Raw genomic sequence first — 27,697 nt, forward strand, 5'->3', positions numbered from 1 at the left:
ATCCCCTTACAATTGACCTATAATCAAGAAATCAAAGGTTTGAACCTTTGAATGGATTTTGGACAGAGAAGCAAACAATTCGGCATCTCAGAGAGGCGAAACTTCTCCAAATCTCCATGGAATTATGCAAGAGCTAACAGGTAGGGGTTTTTAGGCCTCCGGAATGCAATGGAACAAACGGTTTTGGAAACCGTGGTCCTAATCACCGGGTCCAACACACGGACCAAAAAATGTTTTTGCAAACAGACCTATTTGTAAACACCACTAGAGTGCAAATGATGAGCAACACAGAAGTTTTAGGACCTCCTGAATCCATCGAAACTAACAGATCTACGAATGGTTGCTTCAAACTTGAGTTCCAACGCACTAACAGAAAAACGTTTTAGCAGAGACACTGAGTCAAAAATCCAATGAAATGATCCCAAATTCAAGAATGAAGAAGATTTTGAACTCCCAAAGTGCAATGGACAGCAAAAGCAAGCAATGATTGCCTCTGCAAGTCATTTCAGACTCTCAGTCTCGTTGAAACGAACAAGGGAATCATCAAAAAATGCCTTTTTTGCACCAAAACCACTCAGAGAACTTTCCAAAGGTTTCTGCAAGGTCTCCATACATCAAGATGTACGTAAAATCACTCAATAGAACTTCTTCTTCCTCCCACAGAGCTGCAGCAACAGACTTCGGGCTCTAGGCACACACTCAGGCTCAGCTAGAACACCCGCACTCTGATACCAGTTGAGGGATCTCAACAACGGAAGCAGAATGGAAGAAGGTGAGAAAGAGGAAGAGCCAGAGAGAGAGCCACACAAGTTTTGGTGGGTGCGAAACACCCTAATCTCTTATGTCATCCATATATATATATGTGTGTGTGTTTGAGTATTGTACATAATCGGGGTTAATGTACAGTGGCCTTTAACCCCCACACTTATAGGGACACCCAAGCTGCACCAGCCATGGCCAAGGGCCCAGGCTACACTCAACAAGGAACTTCATAAGCAGGCCAAAAGAGATAAGGCCACACATCCCAGCCTGGAGAGGTAAACAACAAAGGTGCTGTTAAGGTGGGAAAAGGCTTTGAAAAAGTGATTATCCAAAATGGATCCAATGAGGACACAACCACCTTTTCCATGTCATCCTCCTCTAGTCATACTCCCTCAGCCAGTAGGCAATTCAATTAACCAGCAAAAGGAGGGGATGACACTTGGCGAGTGTTGAATCATAGGAAACCTACCACTGCCAAAGGTCAAGGTGAATACCCAAACCCTATCATTGAGAGGCAATGCCTCATCGAGGCACAACAGCTAGTGCATGACTGCCAAGAAAAATTTTAGCAATGGTTCAAGGCCACCAGCAAAGGGCTAGAAACCATCCATCCTAACTACCATACCTTCAATAAGCCCCTAAAGCCTCTCCCATACTTGAAAGAGTAGACGAGGAACAATCACAAGGTTCATTGGTAGGATGTTCACTCCTATGGCATAAGATGTTCGAGGAGAATCTTGCACAGCACCAAGCAAAAGAAGAGGACAATTTGTCTTTTTATGGGTATGTAGAGGCACAATCAATTGGCAGTGAACCAACTACACAACCTCGAGATGTAGCCGGACTAGCTATGACACCAGCGCAGTACTTCCCATATCCTACCAAGGTAAAAGTGTGACTGCAATCTTGGATGGTGGAGCAGGTGTGAGCATAGCCATTAAGCAGTACTGGTCCAAGTGGGGATGACCTAAAATGGATAGTACAAACCTCGTAGACAAATTGGCTAATGGAGCAACAACCCAACCGGTAGGAGTACTGAGAGATCAAGATTAAGACCTTTGGTTTATAACCTAGCAAGTGTGGTTTGTTGTAATGGACTTCCCCAACCAACCAGATGGCTATGACATCATATTGGGTAGACCTTTCATGCAAACTATAGGATTGGTCCATGACTTAAGCTCAAAAAGAGTATATCTATGTAAGGAAAATCAAGTCATGAGGGTGGATCTCCAAACTCAAAAGGCTCATCCTATGTCAGGGAATGTATTATTCGAGCAAAATTTGAGACCGCCAATAGGTCAACATCGGTAAATGTATTCAAAACTTATAAGGAAGAGGAAAACAAGAAGAGTCCTAAAGACTCCTAGTGTGCTCCTTTACTTGAGTTAGAAGAATCACTAAATTGGATGCATACACTGGCCGCAATGGATCTGCCAAGAACAAAAGGAACTCAATTTATGTACCTTAACAATGATAAACCTACCGCCATAACACCTTTTTACTCCATAAGTGTGTTACTACACCTGATAAAATTGAACATGTGATTGATAATGGCATTGATACTAAGGAGATAAATATTACTTTGAGTAGAGCTAACATCAGCAGCAGGTGCAACATTTCGAATACAGGCCTTGGCGGATGGTCGAGTAGCAACAACCTCATCTCCTGGGGTAAACATTAAAACATCTCAGCCTGGTACTCCTTCAAGTCTGTGGTCTTGAAATTCAATCCATTAGAGGTACCTCAAGGATGATGCAACACCAATTCGGCAGCAATGGTACCAGATGAACCCAAAATATGCCCGAAATGTAAAAGAAGAGAATTACAAACTGCTACAGGTGGGATTCATCTACCCAAGTGCCAGGCTACGTGAATCTCTCGGATAGTCATCGTGCCCGAGAAGAAGAAGAAGAAGTTGCAAGTCCGCATAGACTATCAATGGCTCAATGCTACGATTGTGGCCAAGCCTTCCCGATTCCTTTTCTGGATTCAATGTTGGATGTTGTAGCCGGCCATGAGATGTACTCTTTCTTCAATGGGTTCATTGGCCACAACCATGTCTACATGGTTGAGGACGATTAGGAGAAAACATTATTTATTATCAAATAGGGGGTGTTCGCATCTAGTGTCATGCATGCAAATGCCCTGATTGTTCGACCCCCAGACTAGAAATTACCATTTTAGGTATTTGTTGATGTCTCCAACACAGCTATTGGCATGGCTTTGATGTAGAAAAAGACTCAAGGGTAGTATTAGCCCCTACGTTAACACCAAGAGGATTTATTGCATAATCGAGAAAGAAGCACTCAACATGACTACACTGTCGGCATTACCTCCTGAGAAATCACTTCACATCCATGTGGATCATTCAGCACTCATGTACCTTAACAACAAGCCAAACATAATACATAAGTTAGCTTGCTGAATGTTGTTGTTGCAAGAGTTTGACTTTCCTATTGTGCATACTCTAGGTAGCTTGCATGCAATTGTCAAAACTAACTGTCCTAGCGGGAGAGTAGGGGAAGAATAGATTTGTGGATGACTTTCCAAATGGACATGTTCATAGTTATCCTTGTGGCCACTGATGGTGCGCCAGCCATAATGCTCAAGGGAACACCAATGATGGTGTAGGATGAGGAGCCGGTGCTAGATGAGGTTCCAGCCTTCGTGCCAACATGGTACGATGACATGTTCCAGTTCATGGAAATTGGCATCCTCGGTTGACACTTTTCTTGAGATAGGCACAAGTGACTCACTCTCTAGAGTCAAAGTTTTTGAATTATTTTTTGATCACTTTATCACCTTGACCTTGATAAGGTGATCTTCATCGCTGATGATACTAGTTGTCAAATGATCCTCTAGGTCGGCCTATGGTGGCCCACAATTCTCAATGTTGCCTTTGCATTTGCCACGTAGATGATGCATGCCAACGATTGGGCTAGCCAACCATTCAAGATCAAATGCTGTGTGACCTTGTCCTCGCCCTTTGAACCATTCTAGAAGTGGGTTTTAGGCTTCATCAACCCGTTCAAGCTGGCTACCTATCTATCTGTGAATTGGTACATTTTAGTTGCCATCGACTACTACATGAAATGCATTGAGGCAAGAGCAATGCAAGATAACTCAACGGCCTTTGTGGCTAAGTTTCTCTATTAATAGATCAAGACCCTGTTTGGATAATTGTTGGAAACTGTCCACAACCAAGGTGGCCACTTTGTTGATGGCATCATGTCCAAGCTTTTCAAAAGGCACATGATCATACACAAGCTATCCACCATTTACTATGCTCAAGAAAATGGTCAAATAGAGCCAACAAATAAGATCCTACAGAAGATTATGAAAAAGGTAGTCAATGAGAACTGAATTGACTGTGACTAGAAGTTGTATTTCAGCCTGTGAGCTTTTTGGATTGCGTACAAGGTCACCCTCGGCCTCACCTTCAAAATGGTCTACGATATCAATGCAGTGGTGACCGTAGAGTTCCTAGTTCCAAGCCTCCATATTAAAGTATTTGAATGGCTGAGCTTCCAAGAGTCTCTTGAACACTGGACGGACCATGCGGTGAAGACCGACTGGTTCATGGCTTCCTATGTCTCCGATGTGGTACAATGCAGCTGAAAGAAGTGGGTGGATGGGCATACCAAACTATGGATCTTCAAAGAAAAAGATACAACATTACTTTTTTGATCCTAGCAAGGCCTCCACCCCAGCAAGTTGAAGCTTCATTGGGCCGAAGTGTATTAGATTCTTAATCAGTTCTATGATGACACATTTTTATTGTGCACATTATAGGATAAGACATTCAAGAACACCTTTTAATGGCTATCGGTTTAGGCCCTATTTTGGCCCCATGCTACCCTTTCCTTTTCTTGAAGAGAAGCTAGAAGTGATAGCTCTCACCTCCACACATGTGAAAGTAATTTGCTCTCGGATGCTGGCTCATCATGACCGGGTTGCTACACTTTTTCCAAGACTGCGTTAACTGTAATTTATGTGGTGTGGGTTTTCAAAAATAGCAATCATCGTTCATGCTGTAATTCATCTCACGCCCTCTTTTTTCTTGTGAGCGTCTCTTTGTCACCCTCACTTGAAGAGCTTTGATAAGAAATGACAATAATGTTTTTGCAAAAAAAATTGGAGCTTGGTGAAGTCCTGATAAGCATCTCTTTTATTGAAGAGGAGAGTCTGCATACCTGCCACCATCCAACAAGAAAACATGGTAAGAACCAACTTAACTTTAATTGGGAAGACATGTGTCATAAACACCCCTCCCTTGTTATTGGGGTCATAATAAAATAGTGGCTTTAACACAGACTTAAAACAACTCGATGTGGACTTTAAAGGTGTAAAAAAGGGGACCTAGAGAGAATTTGGAAAAAAGGAAAAAGGAATTAAAAACTTAGTTTTAAAAAACTAATACAAATAATTGGGGAGAAATCAAGTGAAATTAGGGAGAATTATGGGAAGGAAGAGGAAAAAACAGGGAAGAAAATAGGAGAAAATTGGTTAAAGATGTGGAGAGAGAAAATTTTAGACCTTTAGGAAAGAAATTGAAAAAAAAAATAGGAGGAATCTGGAAAAATTAGGGAGTGTTTGTGAGATAGAAGAAAAAGAAATTAGAAAAAATAGGAAAAGGGAAAATTAAGAATTCATGCTTGATATATCCATAATTGAAAATTATTTCTGCATGAATTCCTCCAATCCTATCAAGGCATCACGGGCCTTTGAACCTCATGTATAGTCAAAGCATCCTTTGACTCATAGATTGTCTTCTGCAAGCCTTCAAGTCTCTGCGCGTCGTGCGATGGTAGGACCTTTCATATATGATGGCGGAAGCTTCGCAGAGATTACTTTCAAAAAGGCGGCCCTGTGGAGTTTGTAGCAATCTATGTTGACAGAGGCCCGTGAGCCAGAGACTGTTGCTGCCGACAACTGTAGGTAGGCAGATGCTATAGAGGTGGCCTCTATGCAGACGGTTGCATTGTGCGCGAACAGAGTCTGGCTGCCAGTCAGCGGTGACTGTACATGAGCGTGCGCAGAGATTTCTTTATAAGCTGGCTATTTTTGACTGTGGGACTGCACTTTGCAGATGGGTGCGCAAACGAAGAGAAGACTCCCGGGTCTCGAGGTTACCAAAGGCAGCTGCTGCACAAGTTATGGAGGGCTGGAGGTGATGGGACCATAAGTTTCTCAATGCCCGAGGCAGAGAGGAGGGTAATTCATGACCCTCGTTGCAGTCTACAGGAGGCTACTGAGGTCCTGGCGGTAGATGAGTCTACGCACATCAAACTCAAACGAGTAGGAACTTATGCGGCCGAGGAAGATTAAATATATATGGCAATTGTAGCCTATGCGTTGCTTGGTGCAGACTTCGAAGTGTATTCGCCCAAGACTAAGTGAGCCTTTAGTCTTTTATAAATCAAGGGATCTTTGGAGTCCCTTAGAACTGCAGAGCTTTGAGAACGGCGTAGCCAACGGGGTTCCATAACACATGCATGGGTACGTTCCTCGGTACAGGCTTTCTCTCCCCATGAGCTCTGATTCTGCACACGAGTCAGGCTGTCCTCTTGAATTCCTCCACAAAACTTCTCTTTCCAAGGTGTCTTTTTCTTCTTGAATCCACAAGAGGAAGCTTCATATTTTTCTTTTCTTTCTTCACAAGAGCGTCACGATACCACTGAAACCAAAAGGTAATTCTTTTCACATGAATTCACCACCTAATCAATTGGAGAAGAACACAATCACACCATGGAAGTGACAGTAGAATAGGTACAATCTCCCCCCCTAGGTGAGTGGCTCACGCTTCCTCATCTAGAGTATTTATGATATTTCATAAAAGCACCAAGGAGCCAAAATTATCCCTCTCATCCAAAAATGAGGGTTTTCGCTTTACATAGCCATCTTAGGACCCAAAATGAATTATGTCCACAACAAAATATATTGCTCAAACTTGCAATAATAAAACAAATACAAAATTGGCCCATGGCCATATATAATGTGCTGTGCGACACCTCGATCGATACCCTCGCACTAACTCCAATCCTCGCTATGAGTTCCATCACCTGTACTCAAGTCGCCAATTACATTAGTTATTAATAATCGATTGAACGAATCACCGAATCAACCGATCCCAACATAACCGCGCTCAAAGCACAATAATCAAGCACAACACCAATAACACTAGCGACATCAGTATTAACATGGAATCACCCACAATACCGACCATCTAGCATGGCAAAACACAAGCTAGTCAGACATCCCCAACTAACCACACAAAGTATCCACTAGGACCCCCGCCGCGTCTGGTGCACTCCTATGAAGTACTTTGCCATAGTCACACTCAACTAAAAACAATGATGTCCAAAGTAAGATATATCAGAAATATAATTTCCGTAACATAGCAGGTAGTCACACAAGAACTTATCTCAAAAAGAGAGACAATACTACAACAATCTACTCGACCAGTCTCTCAAAATGCCGTTGAATTCACTGCATCATCTTCAATGAGAACTGTAGTTACACAAGAACTTGTCTCCAAAAAAGAGATAGTAACACGAACTTGCAATGAAAAGAAAGGAATCTACTTTAGAAGCTACATAAGAACCTTCCTTAGTGAGAAATTTGGCATCAAGCTTCATGGCAACTACACAAGAACCTATCACACCAACCACACCACACACCAATGGAAGTCACACAAGAACCTTCTAATGTGAATGAGGTATTAGCCTCATGGGCAACTTTCTCAAAAGCAACTTGGGCTCAACAAAAACAAAAGATCTCTAAGACATTGCGGTCCTACTCACATGTGCTACAAAGAACATATATTACCTTTTTACAGTGCCTTACAGTGATACAATGAAGTTTGAACATGTGAGAGGCTGTAATCAATAGAGGCACAAGAAGGTTAGGATCGAGAAGACATTACGATGGCAACATTCAAATGTGGATCCGTAAGCATCATCAACATTGCAGCTGACCTTCTCGTGTTTGTATCAAGGTCAACTTCACCCCTCTAGACAAAAACAATCAGAGTGGAAACCCTAAAGGTTAAAGCTTCAACAACAACAACCAAAAATACACTAGCACTAGCTACACAAGAACCTACTCCTAAAAAGGGAGTAGTAATACAAAAACCTACTTCAAGGTCCACAAAGGGTGAGGCAACAATAGTTCAAGGCCTTGGTGGGTTTTCCCACACAGAAATACAAAAGAAATCTTTCAGTGCGACACCCAGTCCAACTCCATAGCACTCGACTCACAAGAACCTACTCCAAAAAATGGAGTAGATCCACAAGAAGCTACTACAACGGAAGATACTAGAGAAATGTTTCTACCATGGAAAGAAAATCCTCACCACCAAAGGGTACACAACCCTAATTATTTCATCAAGGTCTAGGGCTAGTCAAAGACACATCAACCCCCCCCAGTATCCCAAGGCACTTCTCCACATACATAACAATAATTGGTCCTACAATAACAACTCCAACGGATGAATTTGACTGCAGGGTGAATTTGTGGACAACATATGGGGTCTAAATGAGTTTCTTGTGATCTTAAAAGTGGCTTTCTCACTTTCATTTACTAACCCTTCATTAGCTGGCCCTTTTTATCTTACTCTTTTCTTTTTTTTGCTTAACACTAGTACCCAATTAACCATGTGAGCCTCCCAATGTAATTTCAGTTTTAATTTAGAGGACTTTCCTAGCTCTTTAGCCATAGTCCTCATTTTAGGAGTTTGTATGATGTATTATCGCACTCCCCTTAATTTGATGACTCATACAAACAAAGCTCCAAAATGCCACTACCTTATTGGGATAAAAGAAACTGCCAAGCAAATCTCTCAATCTAATGTAATCCATCAAATGGATTTACAAGGAAGCCTTATACAGAGAAGCAAGACAAAATGTCATGCAAAACTTCGGACTTACAACATGGCATCTCCAACACATAGTCTAATGAGAATCCAATAAAAGTCCCACTCAAATCAAATATGGGACTTAAGGAGGAGCATGAGAATACACTGTACTTATTCTGCTAACACTAACACCACTAGGATCTTACATCAACCCTACTAACACCTTCTTCCTACTAACTCACACCTTAGATCTTCTTTTCCTTTTTCTTCCTTTAAAAGGCCACAATTACTTAGTCCTGATCCATCCACCCAACATCTAGCCCTTGCAATCACTCATGACATGCCATGCCAATTACTGTGGAATTCAGTGCCACCCGACAAAATATCCATCCTCCTAGCAACAATTCCACAACAAAGGATCTATTGAAGCCCTATGAAGCAATGCAGCCAAGAAAGGTTCCACAGGGGTACAAGAGAATGATATTCAATGAAAACCCTCCACCAACCATGACCTTTGCATGATATAGGGGATTGGATCAAGAATAGAAAGGGGGGCATGTTAACTGCAATAGTTAGCAATGCCATTTGATGGATAGTGGCAAGTCCATAGAGCTAGGATTGTGCCTTGGAGCCAAATTGGCCCAAGTTGATTGTAAAAAATGCAAAAAGAGAGTGGTATAAAGAGATTAGGGTTGGCCTCGCTTCAAAAGGGGGCATGTATAAAAGGCCAATGGTTGATTTTGGTCTCTACTTTGCTGATTGCACACATTGGAATACAAGATCTCCTTCTCCTCTTTAGAGTTGTCTCTTGTTCCCTCATAATGGCAAGTCCATAGAGCTAGGATTGTGCCTTGCAGCCAAATTGGCCCAAGTTGATTGTAAAAAATGCAAAAAGAGAGTGGTATAAAGAGATTAGGGTTGGCCTCCCTTCAAAAGGTGGCATGTATAAAAGGCCAATGGTTGATTTTGGTCTCTACTTTGCTGATTGCACACATTGGAATACAAGATCTCCTTCTCCTCTTTAGAGTTGTCTCTTGTTCCCTCATAATGCCTTTCGTAAATGCCATGTTCTCTTATCCTCTTCCCTTCTTCTTCTCCTCCTCTCCCTTCTCTACTTCCCTCTTCTCTTCCTCTTCTTCTGAAGCTCACATATCAACTGACACTTGTTGTGGAGACTCTGATTGGAGGAAGCCATGTTAGGCACGTTTTCAAAAAAGTGACTAATAGAAATCTAAAGGTAGCTTGCTTCAAATAATTGCAACAAGCCAGGAGTCACTAGAGTGAGAGCAAGTTGGCGGAGTCAAAGACCTCCTGGAAAGCCAGGAGAAAGGGGTGCTGATGTGGTCCTAGAAGCTCAAGAACCATCCTCCCCTTAGCACTTCTGGGGGGGAGGGCTTTGAGGGCCTCCTTGAGCTCATGGTCTATGAAAGGGAACTCCAGATGTTTGCTCAAGCTCGGTGTGACCACTAAAGGCACCTGGTCCCAAACTGCCTCCCAAGCTGTGTAGTTTGGTGGCGACTACGTGTCACGATGATGGAGTACACCTCCAAGCTACTCTGGGTTGAGAACAATGCATGCAAATGCCGTCACTAGTGTACATTGTTGGATACTTCTTACAATATCTTAGCCAAGGTCTTGAGCTTGCAGTTGTGGCCCCACCACCCAAACATTATCCGTGTCATGCATACAAGCTTTGTGCAGGAGTAGAGCAGCTTGAAAAAACATTTCCACTTTTTGAAAGGTAGTGGATTGGGCCAAGGAGGAGTCATAACCTCACCGTTCTCCTCTTGGATTTTGAGAAATCCTATGACAGAGTGGAGTGGTCTTTCTTGAAGGGCATAATGCAGCACTTGGGTTTCTCAAATAGGTGGATTCAAGGGGTATTGGCTCTTTATGTGGGGAGCTCCAGCTAGGTCATCATTTGCGATCACATGGGGGAGACCTTCTATTTGATAGGGCTAGCGTCTTGCCCCCTTTCTCTTTCTCTTTGTAGCTGAGGCCCTAGGATATTTCATGTGCTCCATGACAGCAAGCCTCATAGGAATGCGGTTCCTCATTAGACAAGAGAAGGAGCGAGCCTAGAGGTGGTTGGGGGTGCTCTAGCCATTTACTGCAAAGCATCCGGGGCTAGAATCAATTCGACCAAACCCGTTCGCTTCTTCATGGGCAATCTAGGAGGTTCGAGATTGGGATTCGGACTTTGGCTTTCAGTGGATTTTGCGAGGGCAGTACCTTGGCTACTAAGTTGGGTGAGAAATTATAGCAGAGCATCAAATTGCCTCGGTGTAGAGAGTGTGTGGTGAAAGATCCTGTATTGGAGCTCAACTAAACTCTCTCTCGTAGGTAGAGTACTGGTAGTTAATCAAGTCCTCCTTGCCACGGTCTAGTACATTGCCTCACGCTAGTGCTTCCACCGAGGCTGCATGAGGTAGCTATGGCGCTTGGTGTGGAACTTTCTTTGGGCAGGTTCGGATGGCACAAGGAACACCAGAGCCAAAGTCGCCTAGCGGACAATGATCCTACCACAAGCACGAGGAGGTTTGGGTATAATTGGTTCCTAGATGCAGAGTAAAGCCTTCTTTGGGCAAGTTGGTTGTCCACGGTCTCACCCCTTACGTAGAACCTTGGAAACTCCTCTTGCAGTATGTGCTCCTAGGGAACACCCCCCATACAGGGGGGGGAGTGGCAACACGCACATAAATGAATTTTTTTAGAGGCCCCCCTCACTAGGAAGGGCTCCTCTTTCTAGTTTGGTAGCGCCTTTCCAACGAACTCATTTAGGCTTATGTGGCACCTAGAGGTGCAAGACTCAAAAGGGCGTATGCTAGGAAAACATACACACATTGGTTGGGCACAGTGGGGCAGGAGGATTGAGGCAGCGATCCCCGACTCTTGATGGAGGGGCTTAGGTCACCTTGGACCCCGCACTACTAGGCGATCAATTCTCACTGATAGGGGTGCTCCTCAAGATACGATTCTTCCAAGAGACTCTCCTCTTGCCGCCACCACTTCTACAGGGTGGGACCAGATGGCCTTGTGCAAGCTACATCATAGAGTGACTGAAGGGAGGTAGGAGATTTGGAGGAGCTAGAGTGGCAGGCCATCTAGGCAAGTCTTGGCACATAGACCCAGACATAGTTCTCATCGTAGGATCAGAAGGAAGCAGTTTGGCACCTTTGGCTTTGGGATGATTGGCCTCTCGTGACTTGCACTGGGACCCATGGGAATGGTTTTGTACGAGTCAGATAGAGTGGAGGAGGTGCCATTTTTTTCTTACATGACTCGCATTGCCCATTGGATACAATTAGAGGCTATAGCTTGGACCTTGTCGAGGGAGCGCCACTTGGTCGAGGAAGATGTCCCCAGCAAGGTCATCTCACGTCTTTGGCCTCGCCTTGGACCAACTTGAGGCCATGAAAGATCTCCTATTTCTTCTATTTGATGGCTCATGGAGGGCTGCCCATTAGTCCTTGGCTAGAGTAGATGCGAGTTGATGGTAGATGCCTTTGTTGTGCAGAGGGAGTGCTGGAGACAATCCTCCTACTACCTGTGGGGTTGCAAGGCTGCATAGAGAATATGGTTGGCAACATATTGGATTATGGCTAACAAACAATGGATGTAGAGGGAATTCACTTGGGGGATGGTGTCATGGCTCATAGATGGCATGCATTCCTTTTCCATGGACCCAATGTCACTAGCTTACAGGATCCATGGCCAACAAGTCTTCAAGATAGAGGCCTTTGATGCAACACCCACATGTTCATGATTGACGTTCTCACCAGAGGATAGTGTCTGGGAGATGATGGCGAGCATCATTGCTTGGAACATTTGGGTTGCTCGTTTTGCAAATAAAGTGATGGGGGGCAGCTGACGACTCCGGCAGCTGCCCTAGTGGCCATTTGGTAGGATGTCATTTTCACGCTCCGTGCTACCTAGAAGCACAACACGCTAGGTTCGAGAGGGACTGCCAAAAGGAGGGACCATTTCTGCAAGGTTTGGCCTACATGGATTTTCTACACTCTTTCTGTGGGAGATATCCAATGGACGTATAGACCACCTTCGTGGCTTTTAGCCCCTGTTCCAAAGGTAGCCTACGCAGTGAGTAGGTGCCTTGGGGATAGGCTAGTTGTTTTTCTTCTAATAGCCTTGCCTTTGTAATTGCCGGTTTTTCAACTCCTTTTGAGGGCTGAAAGCACTGGGGTTTATTTTCAAGCATTAATAGAAACTTATTTTTCTCTAAGGAAAAAAGGTACTCTTCCTCATGGGTGATTTGCAAGATTGTACCCATTCGCAGGAAGTTTCACAGATGAGACCTTGGATTCTCTTCCTCATGTCCCATGAAGTTGCAAACCTTCACTTGTATCTTTTGTCCTCTTGCTCTATCAAATTCTTGGTGTGGTTTTATTGGTGAATGCCTTTGTCTCTATCCATCTCTACTTTTTCTAGTCGATTTGGTCTTATTCCTTATGATGGTGATGAGGATCTTCTCCCCTAGCCTTTTTTTTTTTGGAGATAGGGGGTTTTGTTATATTACATCAAAAGACTTCTTACAAGCTTACACTGGCTTCTTCAGTGCAAACAACTTCGCATTCCCCAAGAGTATCACCAAATGTTAATGCCAAATGGTGGAGGTGCATGTTGGTTCCTAAATTCATCCCGTGGCCCTTTGTTTGGACAAGTGTCCATGTCTCTATCTTTGAGTGTCATCTCCTCCATCCTATCATATCCCACTCTCGGTGCATGACTCTCTCTCCATCACATTTTTTCTTATGAAGTGCCTAGCCGTTTGTTTTTTACATCACCACTATTGTAGAATTGTCTATGTTGCTAGAGGGATTGCATCTATTATTGTGATAGTCAAGGACGTGCCTACTTTTAGCCTCATCTAAGGTGCTACTATTAAAAAGTAATTCTTGAACGAGCACCATCAAAGTCTACTATTTCAAGAAACCCAAGGGCCGATAAAGTTTTATGGACTTTATTATATTTTTTAATCAACCCATTGATTTGTGTTGCAGTCATATTATTATGTGTGGTGTTGCAATAGCCACCAATGCCAACTACTATCCACGTGATCTACAATTGTCTTTAGTTTCCTCTCCTACCCTGACTATCAATGTAGCAATTCTTGCTTAGCTACAAGAAGGGAGTTGATAGTTTTGCTAAGGATGCTCTCTACTGCAGTAGACATTGTTAAGATAGTGCTATTAATATGAACAAATTGTGCTATAAAAAATAGTTGTCATTATTTCTTGGAGGACCTCTACTACAAATGGGATAAGTTATTAAGGGAACAAAGGCAACTTGCAAGGTATCTTATTCTAGATCAAGCCTTGCTATTCTATTGATTTAGACTTTTAGGAAGTGCTTTTTTCTGTGTGTGTGTGTGTGTGCGTGCGTGCGTGCGTGCGTGTGTGTGTGTGTGTGTGTGTGTGTGTGTGTGTGTGTGTGTGTGTGTGTGTGAGAGAGAGAGAGAGAGAGAGAGAGAGAGAGAGAGAGAGAGAGAGAGAGAGAGAGAGAGAGAGAGAGAGAGAGTCTTATCTATTGACATTCGCAGTGGATACCACCCACCATATTCACAAGTGTTCACACCTTCCTGTCTCATAAGGGGCAGGTGCCATTACTTCATATATGTCCTAGCTTACATAGTACCACAGTTAGCTCTATATTTACAAGTCTAGTGGAATGATTAAACGGGTTATCAACGAGAGAAATGTACGAGTCCAAAAAGGTGAGGAATACCGTGACTATTTTCTCCAAATGTAATTAAAAAAATTAGATCCAAAATAATCAAGTTCTCAGTGAAAGCTCAATTTATGGCACCCTTGAAAACCTATGTTATCTATTTAGCAAGAGATAGATAATATGTGAGCCAATATTTTATTTGGTTGTGTGTTTTATAAGGCATTTGTAAGTAAGACATGTAGATAACCCTCATAATGAGTTTGACCAACTGTAATCATGTTACTTAAAACAAGGTGGGGATCGCACTAAGACCTTGCCTTTTGGAATGCCATTATAAGTCTAATTGTAAAGTAGCTCCATAAATATTTCAAATAACTTGTAAAAGGGAAACGATAGGTGTAAATTGGAAGGAAAGGAAAACAGAAAAAGCAAGTGAAGGTGAAGGAACATAGGGAGAGGTCGATGAGTGAAAGAGAGGAGAGAAAAGAGGTGAAAGAGGTGTGTGGTGGATGGACCGTTAAATAAAAGTGGGGACATGGCTATTTTGGCAAGAGTAATATAAAGGTGGTGTCATACAAGGTACAAAGAGAGCCTCCATCTTTAGAGAGAAATATCTAACAAAATACAAAACCATTTAGGATCTCCACAACAAAAGAAAAGAACATTTAAGACCTCCACAAGTAAACAAAAACATTAAACCCTCAACACATTAGAAGCTCTTAAACTACTACTAACGCACACTTAAAGCTCATAGTAACCGCAATTTGCATGGTCAAATTGACCAAATGAACTAAATTCAAAGCTATGGACCTAATTAGCAACTCACTAACTAAGACATCCCTTAGGACCCTTGCAGGGCCCAAAAAACATGTCTTAGAATCAATGCTTACAGCTTTTTGTCTAAGTCTTAAATAAGTTAGCAACGTAGATGACTTTAGATCAATTGTAAAGACCCATGTGTCAAGAGACAAATCTATTATTTCTCCCAATGTCACCTTATGATGTTGAATTCATGCCCCAATATTGCAAGCCACATGCTCCCAAGACTCCAAACCATCTATAGAAGCATAATTACACTACGGTTTTTTCAATGTCCAAACATTCTCTCTTTCGTTATTCAAAATGTTATGCTTTTATATGCATCCTTACAAGTGGTAGAGGTGTTTGTGGAAGGATGGTACAAATGCACCATTTTGGATAGATAATATGCCCAATGTTAAAGTTAAAGCAATTACATTATGGCCTTCGATGTGGTGCATTAAGTGCATCTACATTTATGTGACCCAAAGATATGATGGCACCAAGATAGAAGATGCACTTGTCATCAATGCCTTTTTCAAAATCAAGATTGTATACCAAGGATGCAAAATGCATGTCTTGGTTATGAATTTGGTGCAATAGGGAGTTTCTTAGCATTTTAGTGAAGACCAAAGAGATAGAAATAAAAAACAAAATTTTTTTGACATATGGCACTGGTTAAGATAGGGATATAATGATTAAATTATTGATATGTAAGAGCTCCAACTACATTGAAATAAATAATATGGATGATATCGAATAGACATTGAGCTGAAAACATGAAGTTGTGATTTGAGAATGATAGAAAAAGCTGAGAAAGTGTGATGTTAAAAAAAGGAATGCTTGCGTATTGGGCTTTAAAGCAAAGTAAGTGCCATAAGAAAATTTGTAGCTTTTGTACATTGTACCATGACTACCCCTCTAAATCTTGATAATGGATTCCCTTTATGTATGCTTTTATTCTATCTAATATATTGATTATTTACAACACTTCAATGTAAAATATAATGTATATGCTGTCACATCTACATTGTATCAACAAAGGATCGAGCACTCACAAATGGTGGTTGATAAAGCATCTTGCATAAAATCTTATTGATGGGGTAAGCACACTATTCAACAACTTTTCATGTGGAAGAATATGGTTGGTATATTTTGATGTGAGGGGATTTAGTGGATCTCTTTTATCATAACCATCATTTTAACTTGGCTACATAATTGACCAAGGGGAACTAGCACTAAGGCACTTCTTTTTCTTCCTAGTGGGTAGGGGGAGCAAACTCTAGGCCCATTCATGCATAGTAAGTAATGTGTAAGGTGGTGTGCTTTGGTCAATGCACTTGATGAGAAGGGTTGTGCTTGTTGAATGGTGCTCTTGTGGACATTGATGTACTTTTGGGACAAAAAATGGTGCTTGTTGAAAGGTGCTCTTGTCGACATTGATGTGCTTTTGACACTAATAATGGTGCTCCACTATTTTTTTGGTGTATTTGGAAAATGGGATCCTTTGCTTAGTCATTTGTTCCTTTGGTATTTCTTTGGTGTTTTTGAAAAATGAAATACAAAAAATTTTGATTTGTTCTCACACAGTGATATGAGACTAAAGCACTTTAGTGAGAGGCCTCACTAGTGATGTATTGGACATGTTAGTACAACCCTATAGGTCTTGCTGCATGTTAAACATGGTTGCGCTGCTAGTTGTTTGAATAAATTTTATTAAACTCCTAGCTTTCTTTCAAGTATACATAATGTCCATGCCAAACTACTTTGTAGATAAGGGGGGACATACAAGGTTGGAAAGTAACCACCGAGAAGCTAAAAGTCTAGGCTAAGCCTTGCATGCACATATCAATTGACGTGGAAGTATCACTAAATGAGAAATCCCACTAAGCCATAATTCGTAATCTAGATGAACTTGAGACCATAGGTAATGGTGAGCTATTTTGGGTCGATAAATCTACAATGCAGTTAGTGTATAAATTGGCCTTGGAGAGGAAGTCATCATGTATGAAGGGAAAGGGTTGAGGGAGCCTCACATTGATGTACTAGTGAGAGCTGGGAGCACAACGTGATTGCATCTCTTTTGTGCACAGTGGGAGGAGCTATATTTTCTATGGATGGATGGCCTTCTAGCACATTCCTGTGAAGGAGATTTGTACTCTTGAAATTTGCGAGGGGCGAAATTAAGCTTCTCCCCACAAGTTCATCTTGTTCATTAGGGCTAGGGAAGCTGTTAAAATTGTAGAATGTGTGATGTTAAGGTGATAAATCAACACTAGTTTGCTGAACTCCTTCAACCATTAGCACTATTGCAATTGTCTACCACACTCTTATGTGTGGGCTGAAAAGGTGCTTTGTGGTCATTGAGACATGAGCAAACACTTCTAGATCACTGAGCACTTTGCTACTTTAACTGCATACACGTAGCAATGTGCTCTTCGAGGGGCCTTGCAAAGTGACTGAGGGCTAAGAACCAGCCACGCTGTCAATTGCTAGAGATCGTGAGAGTTTTGATCCTGATTGACAGATCAAAACTCTTGTGTAATCATCAAGGCAATAGTGCACATCAATTGGTTGGTCTGCACAAACTTTCCATAACTTCGTTCATCCAACCGGTGATAGCTACCAAAAACCAGGTGGTGCCATCAAAATTTATTGGGAAAGTATGTTTGGCACCTATCCATGGATGGCTGGAAATGCCACAATGATCACCGTTAATAGGTTGGAAGCAGGTGAGATTGGGTGTGGTGAGGACCCGATTTCAAGTGAAATTGTGTGGTTCGGCCTATTGTGTGGTCACCCATACCGGGGGGGGTTCACACGATATGCCCAGACATGCTTAGAGTCCAATGGGAAGGTGCGTCCTCCCAGGTAGAGGAATGAAAACAGAGGTCCGCGACTGGGTTTTGCAAAAAGATTGTCCGGCAGCAAGAGGTCGCCCTATCTGACGCATAGCTGCAGTTCTCAAATGTGGATCGAATTCACTGGGGATTGAGTCCGTGTGTACAGTGACAAGGCCTCCACAAGTGGCTCCAAGGATGCGACGGGCCACCATTGGTGGTGCGGCTGTCACTATGATGCATCTCGGTGCAGGCAACCAGGAAGCGTGGAAAGAGGCGGGTCCACAGAGAAGCCACCTCTCCCAAAAAGTGAGGTGTGAGTGGGAGGGTTAGGTGGGCCAAAAAAAGAGAGAGTGTTGGAAGGTACGCGCCATTTCTAAGCTTAAAAAGCTCAAAAGGGAATTGTGCGTTAAACCCACAATCTGATGCTTCATTTTTCCTTCATCATAATCATCATCATCATCTTCTTCTTCTTCTTCTTCAATGGGGATGAGGATCATCTTCCCGTCCATCACTTTTCTCTTCCATCTTTGCCTGCCATCTCCATCTCCTCCTTCCCTTTCTCCAATCATCCCTCCCCTTCGTGCCCTTCTCCCATCGCAAATTCCTCGCCTTTTGCCACTTTTCCCCTGCTTTGATTCCCTCGCGCAGTCTCATCCCTTCCGGCTTTTCTTCCTCATGGATGCTGACTAATATCATATATATATATATATATATATATATATGTATATACCTTGCCCAACAGTTTTATTCCATTTGCCTTGGCAAACAGTGCATTTGGGTTGCGCCACCCTGCCTCACAGTACTTCTTTTTCCCCACGCGCAAATGGCTTCTATAAACGCAGACGACGATCAGTCCCTCCGGTAGAGTTTGCACAAATTGCAGTCGTCATTACTCATTCAGACTTTCCTAACACTGTGTGCCCACAGCAACGCCGACGAAAGTTTGTGAGCCTGGAGCTTTGCTTCTCTGCGTAGACCACACTTTGCTCGCTGAAAGCGAAAAGTTGGGCACATATTTGATTGTCGGATTCAGCAGCTTGAGTCCAACGACTCTGTAACCTTGTTGGCGCAAAATTTCAGCATATGTTTGATTGCCGGATTCAGCAACGTGAGTCCAGTGACCGTGCATCGTCATTGGCACATCGAAGCTATAGCTATTCATCAGTTGTGAATTCTAGTAAATTTCTAATATAGACCTGAAAGATAATGCTCAGCCTAGCTTTATTCTTTACGGACGAAGAGATTCCAGATCCAAGCGCTATAAACTGACGATGGCATCTGTAACTTATGTGCATCAATTGCAGAGGTCTTTAGCCTTGAATTGGTTGCATGCACCTTGTTGTACAATTGTACACAAAAGGTCTCAGGGACTTCTTTTGCTCAAAAGATCGAAACGTTATCCTCGAAGTAGGCAATCAAAATCGGTAGTGCGTGGTCCAGCCACTTGTGAACAATTTACCAAAAAGGAGGAGCCTGCCTCTCATGAATTGCCCAAAACGGTAAATCGAAAGGCAACAATATTTCCTGGTACGGTTGATTGTCTCAAGCTAATGTCGGTTGCATGTACAACAAAAGCTTCTAGAGTTATGTTTGCCTTGTCCTTCCAATATTTGTTGTGCTCTGCACTTGGAGCTGTGGTATATCTCAAACGAGATCCTTTTATTAAGTCAGAAATAACCTCCGTTGCTCAGAATCAAGGCCATAGCCTGTCCCAACCTAAGTCAGAACAAAATAAAAAATTTGAAAAATCACTCCATATTTACAATATAAATGGTGATGCAGTCTGCTGCCAAATCTCGATTTACTTATCTACCTTGATTGCTGTCTTTACAATTCTAGGTCACAACTAGTTCTTTGACTAAACGACTGTAGTTCTGCACTCCAGGAATTTTGATGGAACTGAAAGATGCCACAGAACAACTGCAACAGGAAGGCCTTGAGCCGTGCCCAGTCTTGGCACCTTCAACAGCAAATGGGGAATGCTCTTCCAAGCAGAGTGCCAGTATCTGGACATCAAACGATTGGGTTGGGGACATTGACATGAAGAAGCAGATATTCTGTAACAGATCATTGAACATGAAGAGTATCATAGCTGTTGGGTTTGACATGGATTATACTCTTGCTCAGTACAAGCCTGAAACATTTGAGACTATGGCATATTATGGCACTATCAAGAAGCTTATTTTTGACTTGGGATATCCTCATGAGGTTCTCTTGTGCTACATCGAGTCTTTTCTTGTTCATTTATATGAGAGTGAGAGAGAGAGAGAGAGAGAGAGAGAGAGAGAGAGAGAAATTTTATTAGAGTCTTCGGAAGACCGATGGTGTGTCTATGAGATTGAAAGAAAATTTGATACAAACCACAGTAAGGGTGGAGCTACTAAAAGAGCATCATCACCTGTGCTGAGTCCTAAGTCTGATCATACATAGTCAAATACATCTGGGTGTGATAATGAAAAGGAAAAAGACTGGAGTGGAGCTGAATCCTCCGTATGTCATGTCGCCCTGGCTGGTGCATAGCCAGTGATGGGACGCTGGCGTCTGTCAAGGGGTGTCGTGCGTCTCGGTCTCTTGGAGGAGGTTGGACGCAAGACCAAAGCCACCATGACTCCCGTCGGACGTGTCCCGGGTCTAAACAATGACAGGAGGTCCCCCAGAGTGATCTGTGGGTCCCCTCGGTGTCTCGTGTGTCGTGTTGCAGTCGTCGGGTCGGGGTCTCTATCATGTTTGCGGCTAGAGACTGGACGATCAATATCACTCGATGGGAAGAACTCTGTGATCTTGCTCTGAGAGAGAGAGAGAGAGAGAGAGAGAGAGAGAGAGAGAGAGAGAGAGAGAGAGAGATCACTATATGGTCACTGCTTGAAGCCCATTGCTTTAATGGCCATGTGACAGAGGTGAAGTTACGTCTTTAAATGCATTTCACAGAGTGCTTATTGCAGCTATAAAATTCTGTTATCTAGCAAACAGATATAATTATATTTCAAGAGAAGCCCAGAGGGATTGCTAATACATCTCAAAAAGTTTAAATATGAGACATCACGTGAACCACACATAACTGAAATCATCTATGGCTGAGAGCTATTCCTAAACACAATACAAGTCTCTGTCCTTTGCCCCTCAACTGTCTCATTGGGCTGGATGTAGTGGTATGCTTTGATGGCTGCTTTGCCATCATGCACATTTGCTAGCATTGTGTGCTTTCTGAACATTGTCAAATTGTTTGGATTTTCCTTCGAACCAAACTTAGCAAAGTTTCAACCGAAGCTTTTACAAAAAATCCAACTGTATCGTTCTGTTGTTTTCTTTCTGTCACCCACCCCATGGGTAGTTCCACAAGTCCATGTTGGTTGCTCATCTCTGTCTTCCCTAATGCATCTAATTTTTTTGCCATCCTGTTTTTGTGAGATCTTAAACTTGCTTTTCCACCTGCTGCTGCTGCCACATATTTTTGGGGTTTTTTTTTTTCAAAAAAGTGACTTCTATAAGTATGACCAAACTTTGTAGAATCAGGATAAATGCCTGTGAAAGCCTTGTACAAAATCATGCGGAAAAGAAATAAGGCTGTCGTGACCAATCCGGAGAGTGAATTGCCAAGAGGGCCTTGTGGTTGTATATGTGAAGCTCTCATGAAAAAAGCTATCCTTTCCACTGCGGCATGTAAGGAGCCCTGAATGTTGCCCCAAGTGGTCACGAGAGTACGTATCCAACTACCTTTTCTAATGCTTGCAGACATTTGGAATTTTTTCATTGCCTTTTACACAAACATATGTTCCTGATCTAATAAATTTGATCATGCAAGGGTTTTAAAAAAAAAGATTCTGCACCTTTTCATCAGTCATAAAGTCCTTGCTTTTTCATTGCTCACATCTGTCTCCCTTCACTTCATTTGAACCCTGGCTGTTAGAATTTTGGACAGCTCTTTAAGCTTCACATCCCAACCCTTCCATCTTTTTTACTTCCTTTGCTTCTTTTGAGCTGGGGTTGGCTATTTGAACTTTGGACAGCCTCTTTCTTTAAGCCATCTCAACCCTCCCATCTTATTTTCTCTCTCTTTCTACTCTCTCCTTCCCTCCATCTCATTTCTGTCTCGAGTTTGCAGTTCCTATCATGGCCATGACATATTGCAGGACACCATTTTTAGCAATAAATATGGCACCTGTGGCATAGAGAAGACATTATACAAGTTTTATGCAGAGACATTGACTAGATTAATGAAGAGGGGGTATAGAGGCAATGGCTTTATCATTGCATTCAATGTTAGCCAACTCCTGCAAGGAAGGTGTGTCTCAGAAAATGCATAAACAAATCTCACTCAGTCTCTTGTGCAGACAAGTATAACTGAAGTAAATCAGAGAAAACAACTAGAGCATGCTTATGACATAGAATAGCCAAAACACGTAGAAAAAGATTGCAGAAAATAGGCAAACCTGATACAAAATGGCATACTCATTGTACCCACCATCTAGCAGATTGTGTCCTGCCTAGATGTGGGCTATAGGTACCTCTGAAACACTGCCTTTTACCTCCGTAAAGCACCTCCAACCTTGTCAACCTGTGTGCGCCAATGGAGCTTCAGTGGGTTGCCAAGATGCTACGCCAACACCTCTCCTTGTAGCTCATTTTCTGCTGAAGGCATACTGCCAAGAGTATGCTCTACTGAATGGATTCCTGTGCCTCCCTGCTGCTCTTCTATGCAGCCAAGGTCAGGCACAACGTGAATGCCAAGACTGCCCATGGTGGCCTTTATGTAGGGCATAGAAGCCCTAGATCTGGCCTACTGGATTGGTGCTCGTGCAATTGGACTCTTGCACAGACCAATACCTGAAGGTGACAAGTCTGTAGGGCCAACCTAACAGACTGGTATGGATGACTTGCCCTTCTGGGCTGACTGCCCCTGTGTGCTGCTGCAGACTGCTGACTGGCAATCATCTCTGCTGAGGGCCTATGCACAAAGTGAATGCCAGGACCCCCAATGGGGACCTTTATATAGGGCATAGAAGCCCTTAGATCTGGTCGACAAGATCTGTGCTCTGCCGACCAAACTCCTATCTAGACCGACTTGAGACAGCCTCTTGATATTGACCTGACAGTAGACTAGTGTACGGCTGACTTGACAAAACTGTACAGACGACATGTCCTTCTGCAGACTGCCGATAGGCAATCCGTTCTATTAGTGTCAATAAGTGCCCTTATGCTGGCGTAGTGTTCTACCTTGCACCAGCCCATAGTGTGCCCTACTCCATGGCCTATGCCAGACATGCCCTGGTTTGGGATTAGCAGTATGATTGGAATATGCCCAGCAATGAGCCCTTTCCATGGGAAGATGAGCTGGGAAAGTACTAGCAGCAGGGCACCAAGCTTGGGCCTATTCATACACAGGGAGACCGGCAGCCTGGCCTAGTCAGCCATTTTAGAGCTGGGTCGGCTGATCTGGGTTGGCAGGTTGAGAGTCTGACCAGCCAGATCTGAGGACCTAGTGCCTAATAAAAGGACCCCTTGGGGGCCATTTGGTAGTTCAATCTGCCAGAGCTCATTCTTGTAGGTCAGTCTGCAGCATTTCCTCAGCATTCTAGGGCATATTTGGTGCACACTTACAGCCTGTAAGAGAGCACAAGTTAGTGCATAGGAGGGAGCAGTTGGCTCTACCAGACAGCAAGTAGTGGCTTATTGTGTTCCAAGTTTTGCACTTGATATCATCTATCTATACATGAATTCTGGTTGTACTATTGTGTGTCATCGTTGGAGATATGAAGTGCTCTCTATATTGCTCGTGTGCACATGCATAGAAGTAGATTATGGGTTAGAATATACTGGCAAAGTTTTGGATTAGATGACCTGTGGTCAAGGTTGGTGTTTGATGCAAGATCTATCTATGTGGTGTCTAAGCTTGATCCTTGAGCTAGAGATATGTGCGTATGTATGTTTTCCAACATGGTATCATAGCTAGGGAGGTGAAGTCCTTGTAAAGCTCAGGTAGTCCACTCTCAAGCTCTACTTCTAGTAGCTTAGCCTTTTTGCAATTTTACATTATGACTCTCCTTCATAAGAGTTTTGCAATGAAAGAGATGGAAAAATGTGAGGTGGTTGACAAGAAGAGGCATGCTTTCTTGGAGACAGAACGACCTACCAATTCCTATGACCCTTGATTTCTTGGCAGATATAATGCCAACATTCTTGTTAGGGATTTTGTTTTTTCCGTGTAGGCTTCTTATTGAATATACAATCCTTTCCTTTTTTTGTAGAAACAGATGTTTAAAGGACTTGGTTTCCATATATTTGATGAAATTATTACAAACTACTGCAAGGTTGTGTTTAGTATAAAGAATATCCAATGCCTTAACTCTTGTGTGCCTGCTTTTGTAGTTTGACATAGATAATATTTAACTGAGTCTAGAGATAATTTTCAATGCCTTACCTCTTATTCATGTGGATCTTTGCAGTTACTCCAGTGGACATTTGATTGGCAGTACATGGTGAGGGGATTAGTTGTTGATAAGAGACGTGGGAACATCCTGAAGGTGAGAATGCTGTCGTGGGTTTAGAAATTGCGCTACATCACATTGTAAGGAGACCTTAACATTTTCATGTCCCTCCTTCCCTTCTTCAAAAAGAAAGAACCAACCCCTCGCACCCTGTGCCACTTTTAGGAAGCAGATACGATCCAAATAGGGAATCAATATCACCCCTAACTAAATTGCTGAAGTAATATTCTTTTGACAAAGTCCAAAAAGGCATGAAAAGGTAGGAAGAAGTTGTTATTCCCTTGGAAATCGGAAAGCATGAATTGTTTGAAAGGTCTACTCCTCTTAGTGACGTGCCTTGAGTTGGGCCCTAATCTCGCAAACATGTTGGAGACATACTCTTGTGCTTAGTCCCTGTTTCAAAGCAGCCTATAGATGCCAAAAGAGTGGGTCTCTATCTCTTGAAATTTTATTGAAGCCACATGCGATTTCATGTTATAATCTTGGAGAGCTTTCACGTCTTGGCTGCAGTAGGGGCAAAGGAAACAAAGAATACTATGTTCAAACAATCCCCTCGTTGGGTTCAGAATAATCAATTGATAGGATTTTGCCCACGTTTAAATCCTGTGATCTAATGTTTTGTGCAAGTAAATTTGTTGATAGTGATTTCAACATAATCCACTTGTGATGAAACAAGCTCAGGGTGTCAACATGGAAAGTTGCATCAAGCAATGGAATGGAATTTATTTTTTCTTCCAAAGGTCAGAGTCCATGGTATAAAGAGACATAAATGGCCATAAAAGAGTCTCTAGTTTTTGTCATGCCTGTTAGAAATAACCACAACAGATGGTATACGCAGTGGAAGATAGATAGAATAGCCCAGAAACTCACACAGTGGCGTTAGGGGTGGAATCCAAAACTTATTTACTTAGTGTGCTCAACATACATGTGCAAGCCAGAAACTAGACATGCTCATAGGAAAGATATAGAACCAACAAGATACATTTCCGTCCAATGGACATAATACCCGAGACCCATCAGAGCGTGATCCTCTGTCCTTACAAGAATATGCTGTCCTACTTCCGTGGCACTTTTAGATCCCTAAGCCTGCGTGCTGCCATAGGGCTTAAGTTGGCTTTGTCACCACGCTTGCAAACACACCTCCAAGCTATCCCTGCCGTGTAGCCACATGTGAGGCAGTGAATGCTACCTGAGACAGCCAAGGGTGGAGTCCTTCTCTGAGCTATGTCTGCAGCACTCAGCTCTCACTAGACCCTCTAGATGATGGCCCAGATGCCTGCTCCTCGGCTGCTCCAAACTGCTGCTCTAAACTGCTCCTCAAGAACTGCTGCAATGGATGGATTATGAGCCCCTAATGGGATCCTTTTATAGGTCCAAAGGCCCTCAATATGCCCTAAACCAGCCGACTTTGCTGGTCTGTGGGGCCGACTGGTTGGCTCCAGACGACCCAAGGTTGGCTCGCTTTGACTAGCCCAACCTGGGCCTGCCTGGCCACAGCCACTGCCCCAGGCTCCCTCTGCCCAAGTCAGGGTCTTACCAGGCCCAAGTCTGGCTGTAAGTCACCCGCAGTCTGCACCCTGCAGTTCTGCCTCTATTCAGGCCCTGTCCAGCGCTTGGATGCCCTGCCATAATCCTGTACGGCCCTGTACAGCAGGTGCCACCTGCCTGGGATGATCCTGCAGTCTCTTGCCATGCTGATGTCAGATTCCACACCACCAAACCTGCACAGATCTGCTCGGAATCGATGCTGATGTCATTGCCCCTGTTCCGTACAGTTTCAAGCCTCTACAGTCTCATGGCAACCAATGTGCTGCAGATGTGGCAGCCCCCTCTTCTTGCTTTTCTGAGTTCGTATGCTCATTGCTTCCCAAATGGCAGCCTAGGTACTGCCCATGTGGCGGCCACATCAACCCTAAGTCCACCTGACGAGTTTGACGCATTTCTTACAAATTGCAGCAGTGTACTGCTGCTCCAGGAAGCCCCTCGAGCATCATGAACGACATTAAGTGTTTGAAAGGTCACCTCCCCATCTGTAAGCCCCCATATGAGGAGAGCATGGGGGGGTGGACCTAGGTTCTGAGAGAAGGCCACATGGGCAGCACTATGGCTGCCATGGGGGCAGAGATCAGAGAAAGAAAAGGAAGGTACCTGGAGGAGCTATGGTGGCTGCAATAAATGGAGTCTGTGGACAGAGAAATGGCAATGGACAATCGCCTGGATCTGGCCTGTCAGAGGCAGATTTAGAGCGGCATCAGATTGTGGGGATACCAGAGTTCATAGGCGCCTTGATGGCAAGCTGACTAGCATGGGGTGTGGGCAGGCTGGTAGGCTGCAACAGGCCCTGGAGATGGCGCAGCAAGCAGAGGGAGCCAGCAGGCTTGGTCAGCAAGTATTGGGGCTGGTAGGGCCAGCCTACCAAGCCTAGAAGATGGCAGGGCCAAGGGGGGCTGGACCCCACATAATATCGAGGGCTTTATGCACTGGAAGGGCAAGTGAAAGCCTTTATATAAGGCCCTGGTTGGGCTGGTAGGGGCAGCCAATCAGGTCGGTTTTTTGGCAGACTGAGTCCACCAGCACCAGTATTTTCAAGGGCCCTTGAGGCCTCTATAAAGAGCCCTTTAGAGGGGCATAAATCATCCAGCACTCCAGCAGTTTTGGGAGCAGCAGGAGCAGTAGTGCACACATCTTCTGGCTTACTTCCAGGAGGCAGAAGAGTGCAATAGAGGCTGCAGACTGAGCTCTACTTGGAGCTGGGATTTGGCTGTCTTCTAGGGCAGCAAGAAGATGAGATCTGGACAAAGAGTCTACACACGCTCGAGGTGGAGCACGCGGGCTCAAGTTCTAGAGATATCCGGCAGATAGTAGGAGTATGTGGTAAGATCAAAGGACCACGCTCTGGTGGGACTTTGGATCTATCTCTCTTTGTATTGTGTCCATAGATTTGGACGGAAATATATATTGTTTTGGTAGCTTCTATGTCTGGCTGGATCATTGTCTATTGATGAGTCTGCACATCTAATTGATGCATATAAGTTTAAGAAGTTTGTGATTCCACTCCCCACACACACTGTGAGAGCTGGTGGGCTATTCTATCAGTCTTCTGCTGTGTGTACCCTCTGTTGGTCGATTTCTAACAGTAAGGGCAGTTAGTGCCTGTGCAATGAGAGCCTGCATGACAAGTAAGGTGGAGCACAGAGGGAAAGGTTACAACAAAGAGATACGTAGAGAAAAGGAAAAGCGGGCACATGCAGGGTGCAATCATTGAAGAT

General features: G+C 43.4%; 1 protein-coding gene across 2 annotated transcripts in view; it reads left to right on the plus strand.

Annotated features, from left to right (window-relative positions):
- Positions 1–18,367: 18,367 nt before the first annotated feature.
- The window catches only part of LOC147881833 (uncharacterized), a 60,291-nt gene continuing 50,961 nt past the window's right edge, over positions 18,368–27,697 (plus strand). Inside the window, exons 1-4 of one of the 2 annotated variants that reach the window (XM_087401401.1) lie at positions 18,368–19,051; positions 19,248–19,470; positions 19,829–20,151; positions 24,387–24,464. In XM_087401401.1, the coding sequence (XP_087257527.1) occupies positions 19,837–20,151; positions 24,387–24,464 (393 nt within the window). In that variant the 5' untranslated portion in view covers positions 18,368–19,051; positions 19,248–19,470; positions 19,829–19,836. The remainder of the gene's footprint in view (positions 19,052–19,247; positions 19,471–19,828; positions 20,152–24,386; positions 24,465–27,697) is intronic. The other variant, XM_087401402.1, reaches the window with a different exon arrangement.

This window comes from Dipteris shenzhenensis, chromosome 30, assembly GCF_047967505.1.
Source record: "Dipteris shenzhenensis isolate YYH24624 ecotype China chromosome 30, Dip_SZ_1.0, whole genome shotgun sequence".
In the NCBI taxonomy this organism is placed as follows: domain Eukaryota; kingdom Viridiplantae; phylum Streptophyta; class Polypodiopsida; order Gleicheniales; family Dipteridaceae; genus Dipteris; species Dipteris shenzhenensis.